Source organism: Saccopteryx leptura, chromosome 9 (assembly GCF_036850995.1).
Source record: "Saccopteryx leptura isolate mSacLep1 chromosome 9, mSacLep1_pri_phased_curated, whole genome shotgun sequence".
NCBI lineage: Eukaryota > Metazoa > Chordata > Mammalia > Chiroptera > Emballonuridae > Saccopteryx > Saccopteryx leptura.
In genome coordinates this window covers 62,810,663-62,829,882 of record NC_089511.1, presented here as the reverse complement: position 1 = coordinate 62,829,882, position 19,220 = coordinate 62,810,663, and the positions used below count along the sequence as shown (strand labels likewise).

The 19,220-nt window shown below is 42.0% G+C and overlaps 1 protein-coding gene across 2 annotated transcripts in view; it reads right to left on the bottom strand.

Annotated features, from left to right (window-relative positions):
* Nucleotides 1-13,444, bottom strand: part of ZNF365 (zinc finger protein 365) — a 33,485-nt gene extending 20,041 nt beyond the window's left edge. For both annotated transcript variants that reach the window (XM_066349864.1, XM_066349865.1), the window contains exons 1-2: nucleotides 13,308-13,444; nucleotides 10,888-11,643 (exon numbers count right to left, since the gene is read on the bottom strand). In XM_066349864.1, coding sequence (XP_066205961.1) covers nucleotides 10,888-11,630 — 743 coding nt within the window. In that variant the 5' untranslated portion in view covers nucleotides 11,631-11,643; nucleotides 13,308-13,444. The remainder of the gene's footprint in view (nucleotides 1-10,887; nucleotides 11,644-13,307) is intronic.
* Nucleotides 13,445-19,220: the final 5,776 nt, after the last annotated feature.

The window sequence follows — 19,220 nt, the reverse complement described above, 5'->3', positions numbered from 1 at the left end:
GAATGGTGGAGGAGGAGGGATGCAGGCACTGTAGATACGTAAACTAAAACTGCACTTTAACACTAAATGTAAACTAAAACTGCACTTTCTTTACTTAAAATGAAACCACAAAAACTTAATTGTAAAAAAAAATGCACTTTCTTAACTTTAAACTTAACCTAAGCTTAACATTACATATTTTTCATTTAATCATCACCTGTTTTTGCCTTTTTGGCTGCACTTTCGGCACTTTCACTTGCAGGACTTTTGAATAAAAATCTATCCAAAGAGGTTTGTTTTTGCCTGCTTTTTAAAATGTTATGGAAATGTGACAAAGAAGTATCATTAAAAAGTGCTGAAGCACAACCAGCTGAAACATTTTCTGGCTGTTTCTTTTCAGTGAAACTTGAAAGCTTCTCCCACATTGCCAGCATGTCTTTAATTTCACTTGTAGAAATCACTTCCTCCAACTCTACCTCCTCCTCACTACTAATCTCTTGCAGAAACTCTGTATGTTGCATCATCTGTAGCTCCTTCAACTCCTCAGTTGACAGTTCCTCCTCATGTTCCTCAACAAGCTCGTTTATGTCACCCTCATCTACCTCCAGACCCATAGACTTTCCGAGGGACACAATCTCCTCCAATGCTTCTACCTCGGTCTTGGTCTCAGGTTCGAATCCTTTGAAGTCCCTGTCTGCAATAACATCAGGCCACAACTTTTTCCATGCCGAGTTCAAGGTTCTTCTTGTAACCTCTTGCTATGCCAAGTCAATAATGTATAAACATATCACGATGTTGTAGTGATCTTTCCAAAACTCTCGAAGGGTTAGATTTGTATTCTCAGTCACCTCAAAGCAGCGGCAGAACAAGTGCTTTGTGTAAAGCTTTTTAAAGTTGGAAATGACCTGCTGATCCATAGGTTGCAAGATTGAAGTCGTGTTGGGTGGGAGGTAGAGGACTTTCACGAATTTGAACTCATCGAGAATCATCTTCAAGACCAGGTGGGTGGGCTGGAGCATTTTCAAGGATTAGTAATGCTTTCATCGGGAGTTTATTTTCTTGAAGATATTTCTTCACTGCAGGACCAAAGACGAGATTTACCCATTCAATAAAAAACTGCCACGTAACTCATGCTTTGGCACACCACATAACCTGCAGTTTTTCTTTAAGAATCGTGTGAGTCTTAAAGGCTTGAGGATTTTCGTAATGATACACTAGCAGTGGCTTTACTTTACAGTCACTGCTACTTTGCATTTGCACACAATGCAAGGGTCAGACTGTCCTTCATGGGTTTATAGCCTTCTCTTCTGCAGTGATGAAAGTCCTCCAGGGCATTTTTTTCCAAAACAATCCTGTTTTGTCACAATTGAGTGCTTGTTGAGAGATGTAGCCTTCCTTTGCGATAAGTGCAGCAAAATGTGCGATGTACTCCTCAGCTACCTTAACCTCAGCACTCACAGCTTCACCATGCCTCACCACCGAGTGGATGCCAGATCTCTTCTTGAAATTTTCAAACCAGCCGTGACTTGCCTTAAACGTATCTTCTGCTACCTCTTTTGAGGTTGATGGTTCTTTCTTCTTCAAGTCGCCGTAAATAATACATGCCTTTTCGCATATTACAGTCTTCGTCACTGTATCTCCTGCCAGCTCTTTGTCTTTCACCCACACCAGCAGAAGCTTCTCCATTTCTTCATGGATATTTGTCCTTAATTGGGACAGAACTTTAGTTCCTTTCACTGGATTTACGCTCTTGATAGCATCCTTTTGTTTAAGGATAGTACAAATTGTAGTCGTACAGCCTTGCCAGTTCAATCACTCGTACATCACGCTTATGTTTTTCTATTATTTCTTGCTTTACTTCTATTGACATCATTCTCTTCTTCTTCTCACCACTGCCCTTTACACTCATTTTCTTCGGCCCCATGATAGCACACAAAAAAATTTAGTAAAAAATGCAAAAATGATGCAAGAACAAGTACAGCTCACAAGATTTGACTTGATTCTGAGGGTAACATGTGAGAAAGAACGAGATGCTGGTGTTGTGCTGCTGATACTGGACTCGTGCGCCAACGTGCCAACTAGTGGCAGCTTCCAGAATCACAACTCGTATCTTGTAATTTCGCTTGGATCTCGAACAAAAATACGGACCGAGTTGCAGCTTGTATCTTAAAAAATTTGTATGTTGGTCTGCTCATATCTCAAGGTAACACTGTATACAAAAGTGCCCTGCAGTTCATTATTTTGCCAAATGGCTTGCAGTCCTCAAAATCTGTCAGTATCCTGAGATTTATAGACATTCAGAAACAAACATGGGATAAGTAAGCACTGAGTGAAAAAGCCCTTTCAGTACAACGCTTTATTTAGAAAAAATATTTGTTCACTCATGCACTCATTCATTTACAGGATAGCCATACAATATGAAACATAGATATTATTTCATTTCAATTCACTCGATTACTTATTCTGAGGTGGGTTAAAGACAGATTCATTCAAAAAAATCCAAGACATACTATCATGTGAACAACACACACGAGAGCAGGCAAAGAGATAGAGGGAAACACACATTAACAGTGGTCTTCATTTTGACTTTATACAGGCATTGCACTCTGCATTGTTAATGAGGGTTAACACACCCATCATATCATATACTGTAATCTACATAAATATTATGTTTAAATACTCCCCCATATTTTCAGCTTTCATGGCCATCCTGTAGTTTTATGTTTCTTGGGCCTCATTAATGTATATCACATAGCTCTCTGCTCCAGCATCAGTGAACTCCATTCAGCCAGATAAATTTCTTTTGGACATGCTGTTCCTCCTTCAGGGTCCTTCCACCTGCTGTTCCCAAGCACCCACTCTTACTGATCCCTCCAACATTAGGATTCTCCTGCTGAGCTTTCCCAGAAACAAGGCTAGGTGTGGCTTAAGTGACCTGCTGTGTAAAATTAGTGAGTAAAATTAGGGACCCAGCCTGACCAGGCAGTGGAGCAGTGGACAGAACATTCACCTGGGATGCTGGAGACCCAGGTTGGCTTGAGCGCAGGCTCACCAGCTTGAGCGAGGGGTCACTGGCTTGAGCGTGGGATCATAGACATGGCCCCATGGTTGCTGGATCGAGCCCAAAGGTTGCAGGCTTGAGCATAAGTTTGCTGGCTTGAGCATGGGATCATGGACATGACCCCATGGTCACTGGCTTTAAGCCCAAGGTCACACACTGGTTTGAGCAAGAGGTCACTGGCTCAGTGGGAGCACCCCGCCCCCTATCAAGGCACATGAGAAAGCAATCAATGAACAACTAAGGTGCCCTTGATTCTTCTCATCTTTCTCTCTTCCTGTCTGTCCCTCTCTCTCTCTCTCTCTCAAAAATAAAATTAAATTAAATCAAATAAATCAGGGACCCTGCCTGCTCCTTCACTGTCATACCCCCAGCACCTACTATGAGGCCAGCACATAGTAGGGCCTCAAAAATTTCTGCTGAATGCATGAAATGTGCAACTCCATCTCCAGTTGAAAATCTTGAACTGATGAAAAGATCTTTAGGTTTCTTTTTATCTTTTTTCAGACAAGTACTAAGGCATAAAACCAATAAGCAACCTATAATACAGGTACATCTTAATAGGAGGGAGGGTAGGATCTAAAATTGATGCCTTTCCTCTACTCTTAAACAACATTTTAATATCAGCTTCTCCTCCCAAAGGCAAAGCTCTACTAAGTTATTTAAATTTCATTTTACATTACTGATTTATGAACCTCTTCAGAGGTATATGGTAAAAATACCTCCGGCTAAAAATAGTCTAGCCATTGATCACAGAGCACTTCAGAAAGACTGTAATGTCAGCCACAAGGTAAACCCCAAAGTCAGACTCACCCGTCTCTGAGCACCAGGAAGCTGGCGGCAAACTCGCAGCCTGGGGTCCGCTCCTGTGCACCCCAAGGGGCCCATGGGGTGGAATGTGCACCTGCCGCACATCTGGGACATCTCTACTTTTGTCAACCCTCTGCTTTGCCTAATCTTTCTTTCTTGGCTTCTTTGAATCAACCAAGAAGTATATGTTCCTCATTAAGGATTTAAAAAATAATGAGAAAGTCAAATTATACTTATTGGTTCTAAATAGATCAACACTTACATTCTAAGCTTCTCAGGCCAAAAATCTGTGTGTGGGAGTTGTAGGGGGAGAAGAGGGAGAGAGTGAGAAAATGAGAAACGGAAAAACAGAAAAAAAAAATTGGGTCTCCAAATTTCACCATGTGATATCCCTCAGAGGGCATATCTGATATTGGATTTTCCTACGATAGTTTATGTCTTCATGGAACATACCCTGGAAAAAGAGGACCTCCCCCCATGATATAAATGCATTAAAATGTGCAGCAAATGACCCCTTCCTGTCCCACTGAACTCTACATCTAACATGATTTCTCTCGGCCTGCTTCTTAGCTCGGCATCAGCTTGGAGACCAAGTTGCTTACTCACTGCTCTAGCTCATCAAAAATGGGAAAGATGCATTTAAGTGGCAAGAGGGTTCGGCTCTGCAAAGCAAGTTATCAAATCAAACTTGCCTTTGAAAGGCCAGTGCTCCACAACCAGCTTTGGATCGAAACCCAAATGGACATCACCTAGGTCAGGCCACCCCTATAGGTCTCTTTTATCATACTCCTGATGATCTATCTGGTCAATGTCTATTTTACCTTCTGGCGCATTCCTGCCATGAAAGCCGGATCTGGACTCATTTGGTCGACCTCTTGTTTGACCAGATTCTAGAACACTACTGGCACTCAGCGCCCCCTCAATAAAGATCTGTCTTCTGCTATTGACTCCACTCTGGAGAACAGGGCAAATGATGAAGGAAGAAGGGAAAAGATTGTGTCATAACTCACAAGGAAGCAGGATGGAAACTGAAGATGGAATTACAAAGAGGCCCTTCGACTGCAACCACCGCTTTGTTCCACCCCAACTGGGCAAGGACATGCATTAAAGCCCTCGTTGGAAGTTAAAAGTCCTGGGCTGGTGCTCCAGAAGCTTAATATCATAACCATACCTAATGACGCCACTATTTCCCCATTTCTCAACACCTATGATGCCAGCTGACATTTTCTTTAATCACATCTGAAAAATAAATGATGTCATCCTGGCAGCCCTGTCAAAATAGCAAAGAAGCAAGCCCATTCCAAAATAAGCCTTGATTCAGCATTACTTAAGTTTTGACGCTTTGGACAAAGAGCACATTTTCAAGTCTGGCTGAGACACACTGAATTAATAGAAAAAACACTCAGCAGAAAGACAGGGAGTTTGGGTTCCAATTTCAGCTTTGACACCAAATTTTTGTCTTTGAGTGAGTAGTAATTCCACTGCTTTGGGCCTTACTTTCCACATCTGTAAAATGAGGGTGTCATCCTGAAGGAGAGAGGGGATACTTTCCAGTACTAAAATTACAGTCCCCTCAGGGGTCATCTTTAAACTCCCTGCTCTCCTTCAAGGTGACTATCCTCTGGCTACCGATGCAAATTCTGCCCTTTGTTCTCACTCCTTCAGTGTGGCCTCTTAAATAGAAAAGTCTGTTGTCTAACTTTTCATCAACTTTGAAACCATGGCTTATATTGTATTTAAGTACTTGCTCAACGCCCTGGGTTTGAACATGAAAGTGTTCGTGAGTATACCGATTTCTTCCCATGTAGAGTACAAGCCCCTTAGGGAAAAATACCAAGAATTTTATGTTCCACACACCTCACACAGTGTACAGAGCTGGGCACATCACAGGTGCTCAGACAGGATTTTCCAAACTTACCATCAGAAAAACGTGCAAGTAAATTTAGGATTACTGATATTACACGGATGTTCTCCAAACCCCAGGTGACCAACGGGGCCAGGAATCAGCTACTCCCCACAGCCAGCCTTTCTTGTTAAGGGATACCTCACTGCAAGGTTGGCCAGGATTGATTTACCTGATTACAGGCAGCACTACCCTACAGCCCTCAATACTCTTGAATAAGTAAATACTTGTTTCCATAGGACTTTTTACATTGCACAGACTTTGTGATGACAATGAGAATTGCTTTCTTGAATTTTCTCCAGAAGCATACAGGTAAGTCTCTACAAAAGTACATCAAGTTTCACCAGCACAGAGGTACAAAATAATGACAATTCAAGCAATCTCCTCTGTTACAAAGCATATACATGACTTCTACAACCTGAGGTGCTTCAGTCTACAGACGGCCTTGGGATAGAATCGACCCTCAGTCCTTTATTTCATTTTGAAAGAAATAATTTTAAAGTTAAGGGGAAAAAATCCATAAAGTTAAGGGAAAAATCACAAGAGAAACTCATGTGATTATTAAATACTAAATGTTTGCTTTTTTTTTTTTTTTAACCAAATCTACCATCTGTGTCTCAAAGCGTTCCTGGAGTTTAAGTCAATTTCAAATGGTACTTTAACAGCCTACTTTCTCTCACAAATGGGCTGTGAGAACTCCTTTAAGGAGGTTTCACAGGAGCACACAGCTCTTGGTAGGTTCCTCGGCCAAACAGCAGCTTCCCACATCTGTAAAGTCATGGGTTCGGTGGAAGGCTAGCTCTGTGAGGAAGCGCTAAGAAGAGAAGGGGCATGACCCAGCCAGGCAGGTCTAGTCAAATCAACCCGGTTTCAGTGGTGTGGCAGCTGGGCAGCTGGCTTGCTCTGCCTCCCCACTGTAGGTGGCCGGGGGTGCAGTGGGGGCCGCAGGGAGGCTGGACATTGTAGAGAGGGCAAAGGCCATAATAGCTATCTCAAACCAAGAGCTCCACTGTCCTTCCTGGAAACAAGACTCCTATTTTATGTAGAGAAAAAAATGATTATTTGAGGCTTGAATACAGAAACTGATGAAACGGGCCAATTGAAGGCTTAAAAAAATGAAGACTTTATGTTTAAAAAGTTAAGGCAGTTTCACTTATTTTCATTTAAAGTGTTCTTTGTTTTTTAATGACATTGCTTTCTTTGTTCTGGTTGTCCAAAAATGTCATATTAAAAATCAACTCATAATCTACCCCCAGATATATTCACAAAAACGTGAACAAAGATATATGTACAAGGATGTCAACAGAGGCACTATTTTTAAAATGGAACAAAACCAGTATTCATCAATAGCAAGCTGATTAAATCATCTATGGTGCATCCACAGCATGGAACACCACCCAATAGCCAAAAGGAATGGCCGAATTCTATGTTTAGTGTATGAAAGATGCCTACAATATACTATAGTCAAACAAAAAACAAACTCCACACACAAGTGGCAGATAATATGTGTAATGATTCCATTTGGAAAAACAGTAACTGTGTGTATAAAGTACACAGGGTTACATGCGCATAGGAAAGGTCTAGATTCTAGAAGACCATTAGACTAGAAGACCAAATTAGACTCTAGAAGGACCTTCACTGAACTAAACAGTGGCTATCTCCAGAGGATGGGGTAGGCTATGCTTAGAGAGGAGGGAGGACATTTAACACATACAATTCTACCATGTTAATTTTTTTACAAATATGTATTAGTTTTTCAATTGGTCCTCAAGTGATAGCATTGGATTAACCATAACGTATTATCATTATTGACCTATGCACGGCCCACTTTTACTCTTGTTAGTTAACCAGTTCTTTTTAATGATAAAGCATCTTGAATCCACTATTCAAAATATAAGTTAGATCCTTGAGCATGATCTACAGCTAACCATATGATCCTCCTGCCATCATATTGTCTTTCCATACTCTACACAACCACACCAAATACCATATCCATTATTACTTCTAGATATAATAAATAAAATACAACAGATAAATAAATGCAAACATTTGGTTACCTTTTAAATTCATGGCTCTTGAATCAAACAGAAATACCACAAAACTAATACTAAGCTTTTTTATATACACAAGGGAACCCTATCTGCATTTTTTCCAGTAGTGCAATGTTTGTTACCCTGGTGGCCATATGGGTTAAGGTGCTAAATTCCCACTAGCAAACGCAATTAGTGAAAACCATTTTTTCATTAGATAGCATTTCCCTAAGATTAGAGCAAATCAGTGGCTGCTTCAATTCCATCCTCACTATGTAATTGGAAAAATGCCCAGTGGAGCTGAGCAGGCTTCCCTTCTATACAGAATGTAAGCACTGAGTGATAATGAGTGACGTTCTCTTTCATATACAGGGTTTCTCAGCCTCGTACCAAATGGAGGAAGTTCTAATTACTACATTTTGAAAGACGGCACTTATAGAAGAGTGTCACGGGGAAGAGAAAGAATGAAATTAAACAAATCTCTATAATGAAACTTAAATTATTTGTAAACTTCCCTTCTAGGATGTTTCAGTTTACCAATTTTTATGTCCTTTCATTCTAAGAACTCCAAGCCTCCTTTTAAAATTAAATCATCATAGTTCTGGAAGTTCTAGCCAGTATAATTTGACTTCAAATTATACTATAGAACCATGATAATCAAAACAGCATGGTATTGGCAGAAAAACAGACAGACAGACCAATGGAACAAAATCAAGAGCCCAGAAATAAAACCACAACGAAGGAGCCATGAACACACAATGGAGAAAAGAAAGCTTCTTCAATAAATGGTACTGGGAAAAATTGGAAAGCCACATGCAAAACAATGAAACTTGACTACAGTTTGTCCCCCTGCACAAAAATTAATTCAAAATGGACCAAAGACCTAAATATATGATCTGAAACAATAAATTACATAGAAGAAAACATAGGTACTAAACTCATGGACCTTGGCCATAGAGAATCCTTTATGAATTTGACCCCAAAGGTATGGAAAATAAAGACAAAAATAAGTGAATGGGACTATATCAAACTAAAAAACTTCTACACAGCAAAAGAAACTGATAATAAAACAAACAGCCAACTAAATAGGAGATGATATTTGCAAACAACAGCTCTGATCAGGGGTTAATATTCAAAATATATAAAGAACTCACAAAGCTCAGCAACAAACAAGCAAACAATCCAATTAAAAAATGAGGAGAAGCCCTGAACAGACACTTCTGGAAGAAAACATACAAATGGCCAACAGATACATGAAAAGATGCTCATCTTCACTAATCATTAGAGAAATGCAAGTCAAAAACTACAATGAGATACTACCTCACACCTGTTAGATTGGCTACTATCAACAAGACAGGTAATAATAAGTGTTGGGAAAAAGGAGCCCTCATTCATTGCTGGTGAGAATGCAAACTAGTACAACCATTATGGAAGAAAGTATGGTGGTTCCTCAGAAAAGTAAGACTAGTTCTACCATATGACCCAGCAATCCCTCTGCTGGGTATCTACTCGAAAAACTCAAAAACACTGGTATATAAAGACACATGCACCTCATGTTCACCGCAGCATTATTCACAGCAGCCAAGGCATGGAAACAACCAAAGTGCCCTCAACAGAGGATTGGATAAAGAAGATGTGGTACATATATAGAACAGAACACTACTCAGCCATAATAAATGATGTCATATTGCCATTTACGACAACATGGATCGATCTTGAGAACATTATACTGTGTGAAATAAGTAAATCAGAAAAAGCTAAGAACTGCATGATTTCATACACAGGTGGGATATAAAACTGAGACTTGCAGGCATAGATAAAAGTGGTTACCAGGGGGAGGCTGATAGGGGGGAAGAAACGGCGGGGGGAAGAAGGGAGTAAAGAGGGACAAATATACGGTGACAGAAAATGATTTGACTTTGGATGATGGGCACACAACATAATCAATAGTTCAAATGCTATAGAAATGTTTACCTGAAACCTATATACTCGTATTGATCACTGTCACTCTATTAAATTTAATTTTCTAAATAAAAATAAAAAAAATTTTTTTAATTAAATCATACATATGTGTGTGTGTGTATATAAAACATGTAGACACACAACAGTGTGGTGACAGCCATAGGGAAAGGGGGTGGGGTATGCTGAAGTGGGCACAGGGGGTAAGATGGGGACAAAAGAGACTTTGGGGCAATAAGCACACAATGCAGTGTCCAGAAGATGATTTAATGAGTTTCACACCTGAAACTGAATAAATTCAATAAAAAAATTAATTAAAACTAAATCCAACATTCTACACTTGGGAAATATACTATATTATTTTGTATACCTTTTTAGTTTGGGCTGAATCCATAACTACTGATAAGGAAATGCTTTTCCAAGTTTGATGATTGTTAAATTATTAGCTGATAACCTACAACTTATGAAAACCAGTGTCAACTCCTTGCAAGCAGTCATCATGACTTACTCTAGCATGACGGAACATCTTACCAAAAGAAAATCCTTACACTTCAATCCCGGAAGCACAGCAATATCAGAAAGTTTCCTCTGGGTTACCTACAGTCTACTTCTTCCAAATAAAAAATGTTCACTGAATGGATTCTCAGCAATTGACATTTAACTACAGCAGGCAGCAGATAATCCAAAATGGCAAAGAAGCCAAAATTATTTGTATTCAGAGCATACTTTTATACTTGAATAATACAGCAAATCATGTTCTTGACATTATCACATGAAGATTGTCAAGAAGTAAGGCTCCCAGCACATCCCTTCTACCCTCCCAGTCAACGCCCCTGCTCACAGTGGGTGCTGGGAAGGCACCCACCACTAAAACAAGGCACTACTCCTCTCTTTAAAAACGTTTTCTGTTCTTTACAGTTTCCAAGGTGACAAGGAATTAGACACTGACTTTCAGGTTGCTGAGCTGCAGACCAGACGCAAAGAGGGGTAAGTGATATTAAAAGCTCCGTGCCTCCCACATTCAACTATATATATATCAATGAGATATGCAGTCAAGGTACCTGAAAGTAATAAAAACCAAACCTTGCTTAACATGTGCTTATAACTTGGGGGTGGGTGCCCAAAGCACAGGGGTTAGCGCCACTTACTCTTCTTTCCTGAGAAGCTCCTCCTCGGATTCCGTCAGACGTTGCCTCAGCCCCGCGATCATCTCCACGGCCACATCCACCTGTCTGTTCAGGGCCCGTTCTCGTCTCTGAACTTCCTGCTTTTTCTGAGTCAGTTGGACAAAAGCTGCCCGGACTTCCAACAGCTCTGCAGTTTTCTGGGCCAACTCTTTGGTGAGTTTATCAATTCTCTTCTCAATGGTCCTGTCCACGGCCTCGACCATCTGATTGAATTTTTCTCTGACATGGGCCTCGAAAGCAGCTTTGGTGTCTGGGGTGGGAAGTCCAGGACTGGACCGAGGCTCATCCAGCGAGTCAGCACGTAGGTCCACGGCAGTGTAGGTCTGCACGTAGGACACAGGTCTCTCTGCCACCACCTCGAATGGCTTCCTGTCCTTGGAGTGTTCGTGTGAAATGCTATACAAGTTAACATAGCTGGGTTTCTGCTTCACCACGTTGCCACAGCTCTGCAATTTTCCCTGTTTCAGGGGTTCTGAGGAAATGACTAGGTCTGTATCTTTGAGGGATGGAAAGAGGCTGCATTTTGTCAAGAGGGTTCTTTCCTGGTAGCTGTGACTGAATTCCAGATGGGCCCTCAACGACGACAGGCTTCTAAATCTGGTATGGTCTCCACACCTTGGGCAGCGGAATGGCAGACACACAGCAACATTCTCCAAAGACTCCTGCCAGGGGTATCTGCTTTCTTCAAAAGCCTTCTGTTGCATTACTCTAGAAGTCCTAAGCAGGGGAAAATAAAACAGGTAGTTTACATGGCTGCTTAAAAAATGCCACTGAAATGACTGCTGTTGCTCATCTCCATGAGGGCAGAGGTATTTCTTGGTTTCAAGTGACTTTTGCATATAATCTTATAAAATTCAAACATATAATCCTTGGGCCAAATCCAGCTACATCCACTCAGTTCCGTATTGTCTATTGCTGCTTTTGCACTAAACTGACTCCCTGACCTGCAAAGACAAAAATACTTACTGCCTGGACTTTACAGAAAAAGTCTGCCCATGCTTAGTGAAGATAAAAAGAGTGCGTCTTTTACAGATGAGGAAACTAGAGCACAGAGGTAAAGTAATTCATTCAAGGCCAGATGGAATATGGCAGACCCAGAAGAGGATTCAAGTTTCCTGCCCTCCTGAATTTAGTATATTAACTGCAAAATTGTGCCTTACTTTACTAACAACCTGAAAAGCATAAATTCAAAAAATGAGGAAAACTCAGTATGAATTGTCAAAACAGGTCCCAAAGGAGCAAGCTCAGTGGTCTTTAGGAAAGATATTATTCAAACTAGGCGCTGTGGTATTTCAGCACATGATCAGCTGAAATTTTTTCAACCTGTGATTTTTCCCCTTGATTTTGTCCTTTAATTATTGCTGTGATGACATAAATCAAAGTGTTGTCATAAAGAACAATGGCTTTAAATACTGGATAAAATAAAATTTAGGAACCCAATGTGTCAAATATTACTTGATCTAAGTGAGGCCATGGCCAAGACTTTATTAAAATAGTGTTCTGAATGGATTTGTCTGATCCTATTTTAAGGATTAATCTCTAGACATCAGAGACAACCTCTAGAGATGGCCAGTGTTTGAACCAGGTAGGCATCAGCCTAACTCTATTAATAACAGGAAGTTCTTATTTCCTAGTAGGAATTTCTTATCTCAGGCCTAGCAACAGATGACTGCTAGCAAATTATTCTGCAAGTAGCACAATCTCTATTTTCTGCCAGGAATGATTTCTACTTAATGTAAGAAGCACTGGGCCTCCAAAAGAAGGAACTCAGCTAAGGGTCTAGGTTGAAAAGTGTTGTTATTGGACCTTCAACCTCTTCAAAAGCAAAAGTGCACATGGTTGCCAGATAGGCAAAGATGCCAGGTGAATAAGCCTCTGGCAGCTCCCTCTTCCTGTGCTACACTGGGCTGTTTAACCGCCGGTTTTCTGGGACGGGATGCAAGCCCTGGCGGAAAATGCAGCTGAGAGGTGAAGGAAGGGGAAGGCAGGGTTCTAGGGGGTAAGGGTACGTAAGGGGTGGCATTCTGGAGGCGGAGATGAGTAATCACTCACTCCAGGAGTATACAAGCTTTTTAAGGGCCCAGTGGAAACCCCAGTCCACAGCGGTAGCAGAAAAGCTCAAATTTCCTTTACCTGAGATGGGAAGGCAAGGAGCCCCGCCTCTGGGGTCCCAGCTCTCCCCGCTCCCGCCTCGCAGCAGGCCAGCCCCCGAGTGCCCAAGTGGAAACGTGCGCTCACGAGTTCCTGCAGGTGAGTGCCAAGAAGCCCAACTCCCCATCACGGTGAGCTGAGGGGACCTCCGTTTCCAGCCTCGATCTGCCCCCTCCGCCGCGCCCCCGGGGCCCGGCGGCAGGCGCACACGCCCGGCGGCCGCCACTTACCCGACTTGTTGCTGCAGCTGCAGCTGCTTCTGCTGCTGCTGCTGCGGCTGCCACTGCGGCCGGTGCTTCTGCTGCGGGAGCGAAGCGGTTTTCAGCAGAGCCGTAAATCAGGCTGAGCTGGGCCCGCTCCCACCCGCGCGCACCCCGGCGCCGGGACCAACGGCGTCCAGGGCGGAGCGTGGCGCGGGCTGGCGGGGGTGGCGCGCGTGGCTGCTGAGGACCTCGCGCGCCGCGGGAGTGGACACCCAGGGGATCTCGGAGCGACGTGGTCGCGCGGGTGACACCCCCGCTCTGCCCAGCTGTCTGGAGCGACGCGTCCCTTTCCCCAGCCGTGGAGCGGGCTCGGACCCCAGAAACGCTGAGATTGCACCCCGGGATAGAGAAAGAGGAAAAGCGTGTTCGGAGGCGCTGCGCTTTCTCCAGGCCCTGGCAACCTATTTTGCACTTTACAGTTATTAGGAAACGGGAGAGCGTGGATGAGAACGAAGCATGATGCTGGGCATTCTCTTCGAAAACCTGCCAGCAGGAAGGTCCCGGTATTTATATTCGAGCCACTGCATCCTAAGCAACAGGGAGAGGATGTCCCAAAATAACTATCCTAGAGAGACTGCCCTAGCCTTCCTAGCGAGTGTCCTGGTGCTAAATTAACTAGCAGAACCAAATCTAGTAAACTATATGGATTGTGAATAAATAAAGCAACAAGACTCTTCTTACCCGCATCCCTGTCCCTGAGAGACACGCCCCTTGCCTCCTACAGAAGCTAAAATCTGTGATCCTAAGAGAGGTATCTTCCCTTCTGGAGGGCCCTAATGACTCAGCTTATTTTTTTTTTCTCAGTCTGTTTTGGGATATTCCTAGTCTATCTCTTGAAATATGAAACCAGCATAAAAGTTATTGTTGGGCTTTCTTGTCAAAAGGAGAGATTGTTTATCTATAGACAATTATTTAAACACATCTCAGGGCATTCTGCTCTCAGGGGTTACTATTACATTTCAACACTGATTTTTCTCTTTTTTTGGAAAAATGAATCATCACATCACTGTAATTAAGTACCCAAGCGCTGGAGTCAGCCTTGGTTTAAATAGTAGTTCTAGGACCTGTGTCAAATTACTAGAGTTTTCTGTTGCTTGGATTCCTCATCTATGAAACCTGTTAACATGGTGGTGAGGATCAAATAAGGTGATTAGTATAAAGCACTCTCTGACTCAGGCATACACTAATAAAATAAGCTCTCGTTTTCATTTCAGTTATTATTATTACCACAAAAGAGAGGCCTACATATATTATAAATAAATAGCCTAACCTGTGGTGGCACAATGGATAAAGTCTCCGCTGTGGTCGCCAGTTTGAAACCCTACGCATGCCCAGTCAAGGCACATACTACCAGTTGATGTTTCCCGCTCCTTCTCCCTTTCTCTCTCTCTCTGTCCTCTCTCTAAAAATCAATAAATAAAATCTTTTTTAAAAAGTCAAGATTAAAAAACTAAACAGTAAAAACAAGGGACATTAATATATCATATACACTCATTTCCACATAAAGCATAATATGCAATTGTGGTGGGGTATATTCTCTTTGAAAAGATTATATTTCATTGAATTTATCTCATGACTCAAAAATATGTTTATTCCAAGAACCAACTTAGTAAGAAAATTTTACATGTTCAGGATACATGTAATGGAGGGCTAGGTCGTCTTGGTCATCTAGCCCATGTAGGGAGAATACCCGGCAAGCCACTCTCAGGGGAAGCCTTGCATCTATCTGCTTTCCAACAAAGTGCGCCAAAAGTATGGTATGTTCTCCAGAAGAGAAGTTCTTGCATTCAGGCTGTTCCTCTTTCTTTGGTGGCATCCTCACCTTCTCTGGTCCTAGAATTTATCTCATATGATATAAATGAAAGGATGTAGATTTTCAAAGGCCTTTACTCACCTTGAAAATATAAAGAATATGTATTATCAACCTGACCAGGCCGTGGCGCAGTGGATAGAGCATCTGACTGGGACGCAGAGAAACCAGGTTCAAATCCCCGAGGTCGCCAGCTTGAGCAGGGCTCACCAGCTTGAGCCCAAGGTTGCTGGCTTAAGCAAGGGGTCACTTGGTCGGCTGTAACCACTCCCCCCCCCCCCAATCAAGACACATAGGAGAAAGCAATCAATGAACAACTAAGGTGCCGCAACAAAGAACTGATGCTTCCCATCTCTCTCCCTTCCTGTCTGTCCCTATCTGTCCCTCTCTTTGTCTCTCTCTGTCTCTGTCACACACACACACAAAAAAAAGAATACAGTTGTCCCTTGCCATAATGCATTTCACTTTTCGTGGTCTCACTGTATGATGGATTTTTAAATTGTATATATCTAATTTTGTATCTCAGATTTTTGGTTATATTGCTGGATTTTGCTGTATATAGGTATTTTTATATATTATTTTAATTATTTTTGTGGTAAAATAAGCAAAATAAGTGTGGGAAAGGTTAATAACAGTGTGAGAAAGGTTTATAAGAGTGTGGGGAGGGTTTATAAAGCCTTAAAATATATATATAAATAATAAATATAAGGTCGCTACTACGCGGATTTTCACCTATCGCAGGCATTCTGGAACCTAAACCCCCCACGATAGATGAGGGACCACTGTATGTGTTATCAAATAATTATGGAGAGGTTGTTCTGTACAGGGTCTAGACCTGAGCATTGTGGGAGATTCAACCTAGATTGACAGGCATTTAGGACCTTATAATTTACACTAGTTCTCAAATCCCAACCCCCCCACACACACACACACACATACACACATATACCAGCAGTTAGAGTGTAACCTGGTAACTTGTTAGAATAGAATTGCAGATTATCTACTTCAAGCTGGATCTACTGAATCAGAAACTCTTAAGGTGGGACCCAGCAATCTGGTTTGAAAAACCCTCCAGGTGATTCTGATGAATGCTAATTTGTGAACGTTTGGTTTACATAGTAGTTGTTCATACATTGTCTACAATAAACCAGGTGTGTCATCTCCTTCCTTGATTATTATGTTTCTCTGTGTTGAGCTCTGTGCTAAGCACTTTATTATCTCATTTAATCCTTTCAGAAAACACCTGTGAGACAGGAGGGCGACCTTGTACACTCAGTTTTGGCCACATGGGTAACCCTTTACCTCTTTAAAAGAGTCCAGCTTCTTTCCATCCCAAGTCTTTCTTTTCCAGGTAATGACCATACATCTCTCAGGGCTCAAATCCCCTATCCCAGGAGTCTTCTCTGACATCCCCAGGCTAGCTTAGCTCCTGCTATTTAAATGTATCACAACGGAATTGATCACAGTAGAATTGGTTAAACTGCTGAGTCAGGGACCCTATCTGTCTTACTAATCACCAGTGTATTCTTAGTACCTAGCACAGTATTAGTCACGTAATAAGTGCTCAATAAATATTTATTGAAGGAATGAATGTTGAACAAATGAGTTTCCTTTCTATGTAAGAGGAAGGTGAGGCTTAAAGAACACAAGTTACTTTCCTAAGATCACACACTTATCATGAGAGTAAGGACTCCAAACTTTCAGACTTTTAACCACTATGCTCATTGCCTTTCCCATTTTTGATGAAGAAAATAAAGTTCTGAAAAATAAAATGAGTTGTCTAAAGTTCTATAAATAATGAATAATAGAATCAGGATTAGAATTCATGTCTTCTAACATTTATGTCATGCCCTCCAGAAACTTAAAGCTAGTGGGATGGGACAAGGCATACATCTAGGACAAATTAAATTCATAGTAAAAGAAATTAAGTAGGGCCTGCCCAGGCAGTGGTGTAGTGGATAGAGCATCAGTCTAGGATGCAGAGGACCGAGGTTCAAAACCCCAAGTCGCTGGCTTGAGCATGGGCTCACCAGTTTGAGCGCAAGGTTTCTGGCTTGAGCATGGGATCATACGCATGACTCCATGGTCACTAGCTTGAGCCCACAGGTCTCTGGCTTGAAGCTCAAGGTCGCTGGCTTGAGCCCAAGGTCGCTGGCTTGAGCAAGGGTCACTGGCTTGGCTGTAGCCCCCTCTCCCAATCAAGGTACATATGAGAAAGCAATCAATGAACAACTAAGGTGTTGCAACAACTAATTGAGGCTTCTCATCTCTCTCCCTCTGTCTGTCTGTCTGTCCCTATCTGTCCCTCTCTCTGTTTTTCTCACTAAAAAAAAAAAAAAAAAAAAAAAAAAAAAGAATTAAGTGGGTCACATCTACAGAGCCTGGTATCATACCTGATACATAGTAGATGTTCAGTAAATGTTTACTGAATAAATAATGATCATAACTCCCACCTTTTGAATATCTACAACAAATCTCATTCTACTAAGCATATGCAGTATTTCTCCAGTTAGGACCCTTGAAGTCTGGGAACCTTGTTAAAATGCAGATACCTGGGCTTTTGACTAAGTAGATGAAGTCTACGTGTATGAGTCTTGAGAATCTGCATTTTTCCTACCTCCCTAGGTGACTGTCATGCTCACTAACGTTTGAGAAACACTCCATTGTCACCATAACTATTCGAGACAGACAATGGTAGTCCCTTGTGCACAAGAAGAAATGCTGCTGGAGATGTAATTAAAAGTTGCGGAACGTCACACCACAAATAAGCAACAAAGACAGTAAGGACTTGAATCTAATTTTGGCTACAAAATACTGTGCTCTTTTCTCTGCCACTGGAAGGAAGGAGGGAGGGAGGAGAGAGGATAAGAGAATGGAAATGGGGGTGGAAGAACAGGCAAGAAGGGAGGAAAACAACAGAGAGAGGAAGGGAAGAAGGGAAAGAGGAAAGCCAAATGATTAATAGAGAAAATAGATTTTATTAAGAAGGGAAAAAACCTGCCAGGTGAGGTTTGCAAAGAATACTTGCCGAAAGACCTGGGAACTGATGAGACTTATGAGCTCCCCTGACCCTCTGCCTATCTGATAACATTTACTCACTGTGGCCAGAAGTTGGCCTTTCAAACACAGGTATCTTCAACCAGAGGGGCTTTTTGAATGAATGCATTCATTACATATGGTGATTACAATTGCCGAAAAGCACCCTTAGAAGAACTGAGCACTGCCCCTCTCAGATGTGAATAAGCTCCCTGCCCCCCATAAACGGCCTGCAAGGGGTTCCCCATCAGATTCCTGCTACCTTTCCCATGTCTGCAGCAAGCAACTGTGTGCAGCAGAGCCTCCTGGGCTACAGAGCTCAAAAGTGGCCTGGAGATCAGAGGCAGCCCTACGGAATCAGACAAATCATTTCACACACAGTGTCAGGTAATTATGGAAATCCAAAGAGGATATGAGTACACTGCACCAGTCTGACTTTAAATATTGACTTTAAGTAGCAGATCAGTTCTCTGCTGCTACATCTTCAGCTCCCTAATGCAACTAATTGCATTCATGTATTCATTCTGTTTTCCAGCAAGTATTAGGGGGCACCTCCTATATACCAGGACTAATCACTTGCATCGTTTAAGCTTCAGAGTTGGAGCTGTAATCTGGCTTTAAAGCTTCCACTAAAATAAACTACTAAAAAACTCAATTTCCGTTCAATTTTGTTGGCATGGCAACCACCAAGCAACATGGAAAGTGCCTTAAATCTCACAGCAGTCTGTCGGCCCCAGTGAGTCTGCAGGGAGCAGGCCATATATAGAGGCTAAATATAGGCAGTTTATAGCAGAGTGCCCCCACCTCCCACCTCCACCTATTAGGAGGAGTGTGACTGAGTTGCTCCCCTTGATGGTGTCAAATATGAGCTAGAGGAGAGAATGGGCCAGTCTTCCAGTTTGCAGAGTTTTCCAGCTCAGGGCCTGGACTAGGAATGAGCAGACCCAATGCCTAATACCAGCTTCACCCCTTAATGTATCTGTTTGAGATTCAGTTCAAGCTGGGCAATGTTTAGTGTCCTCAATTGTAAAAGG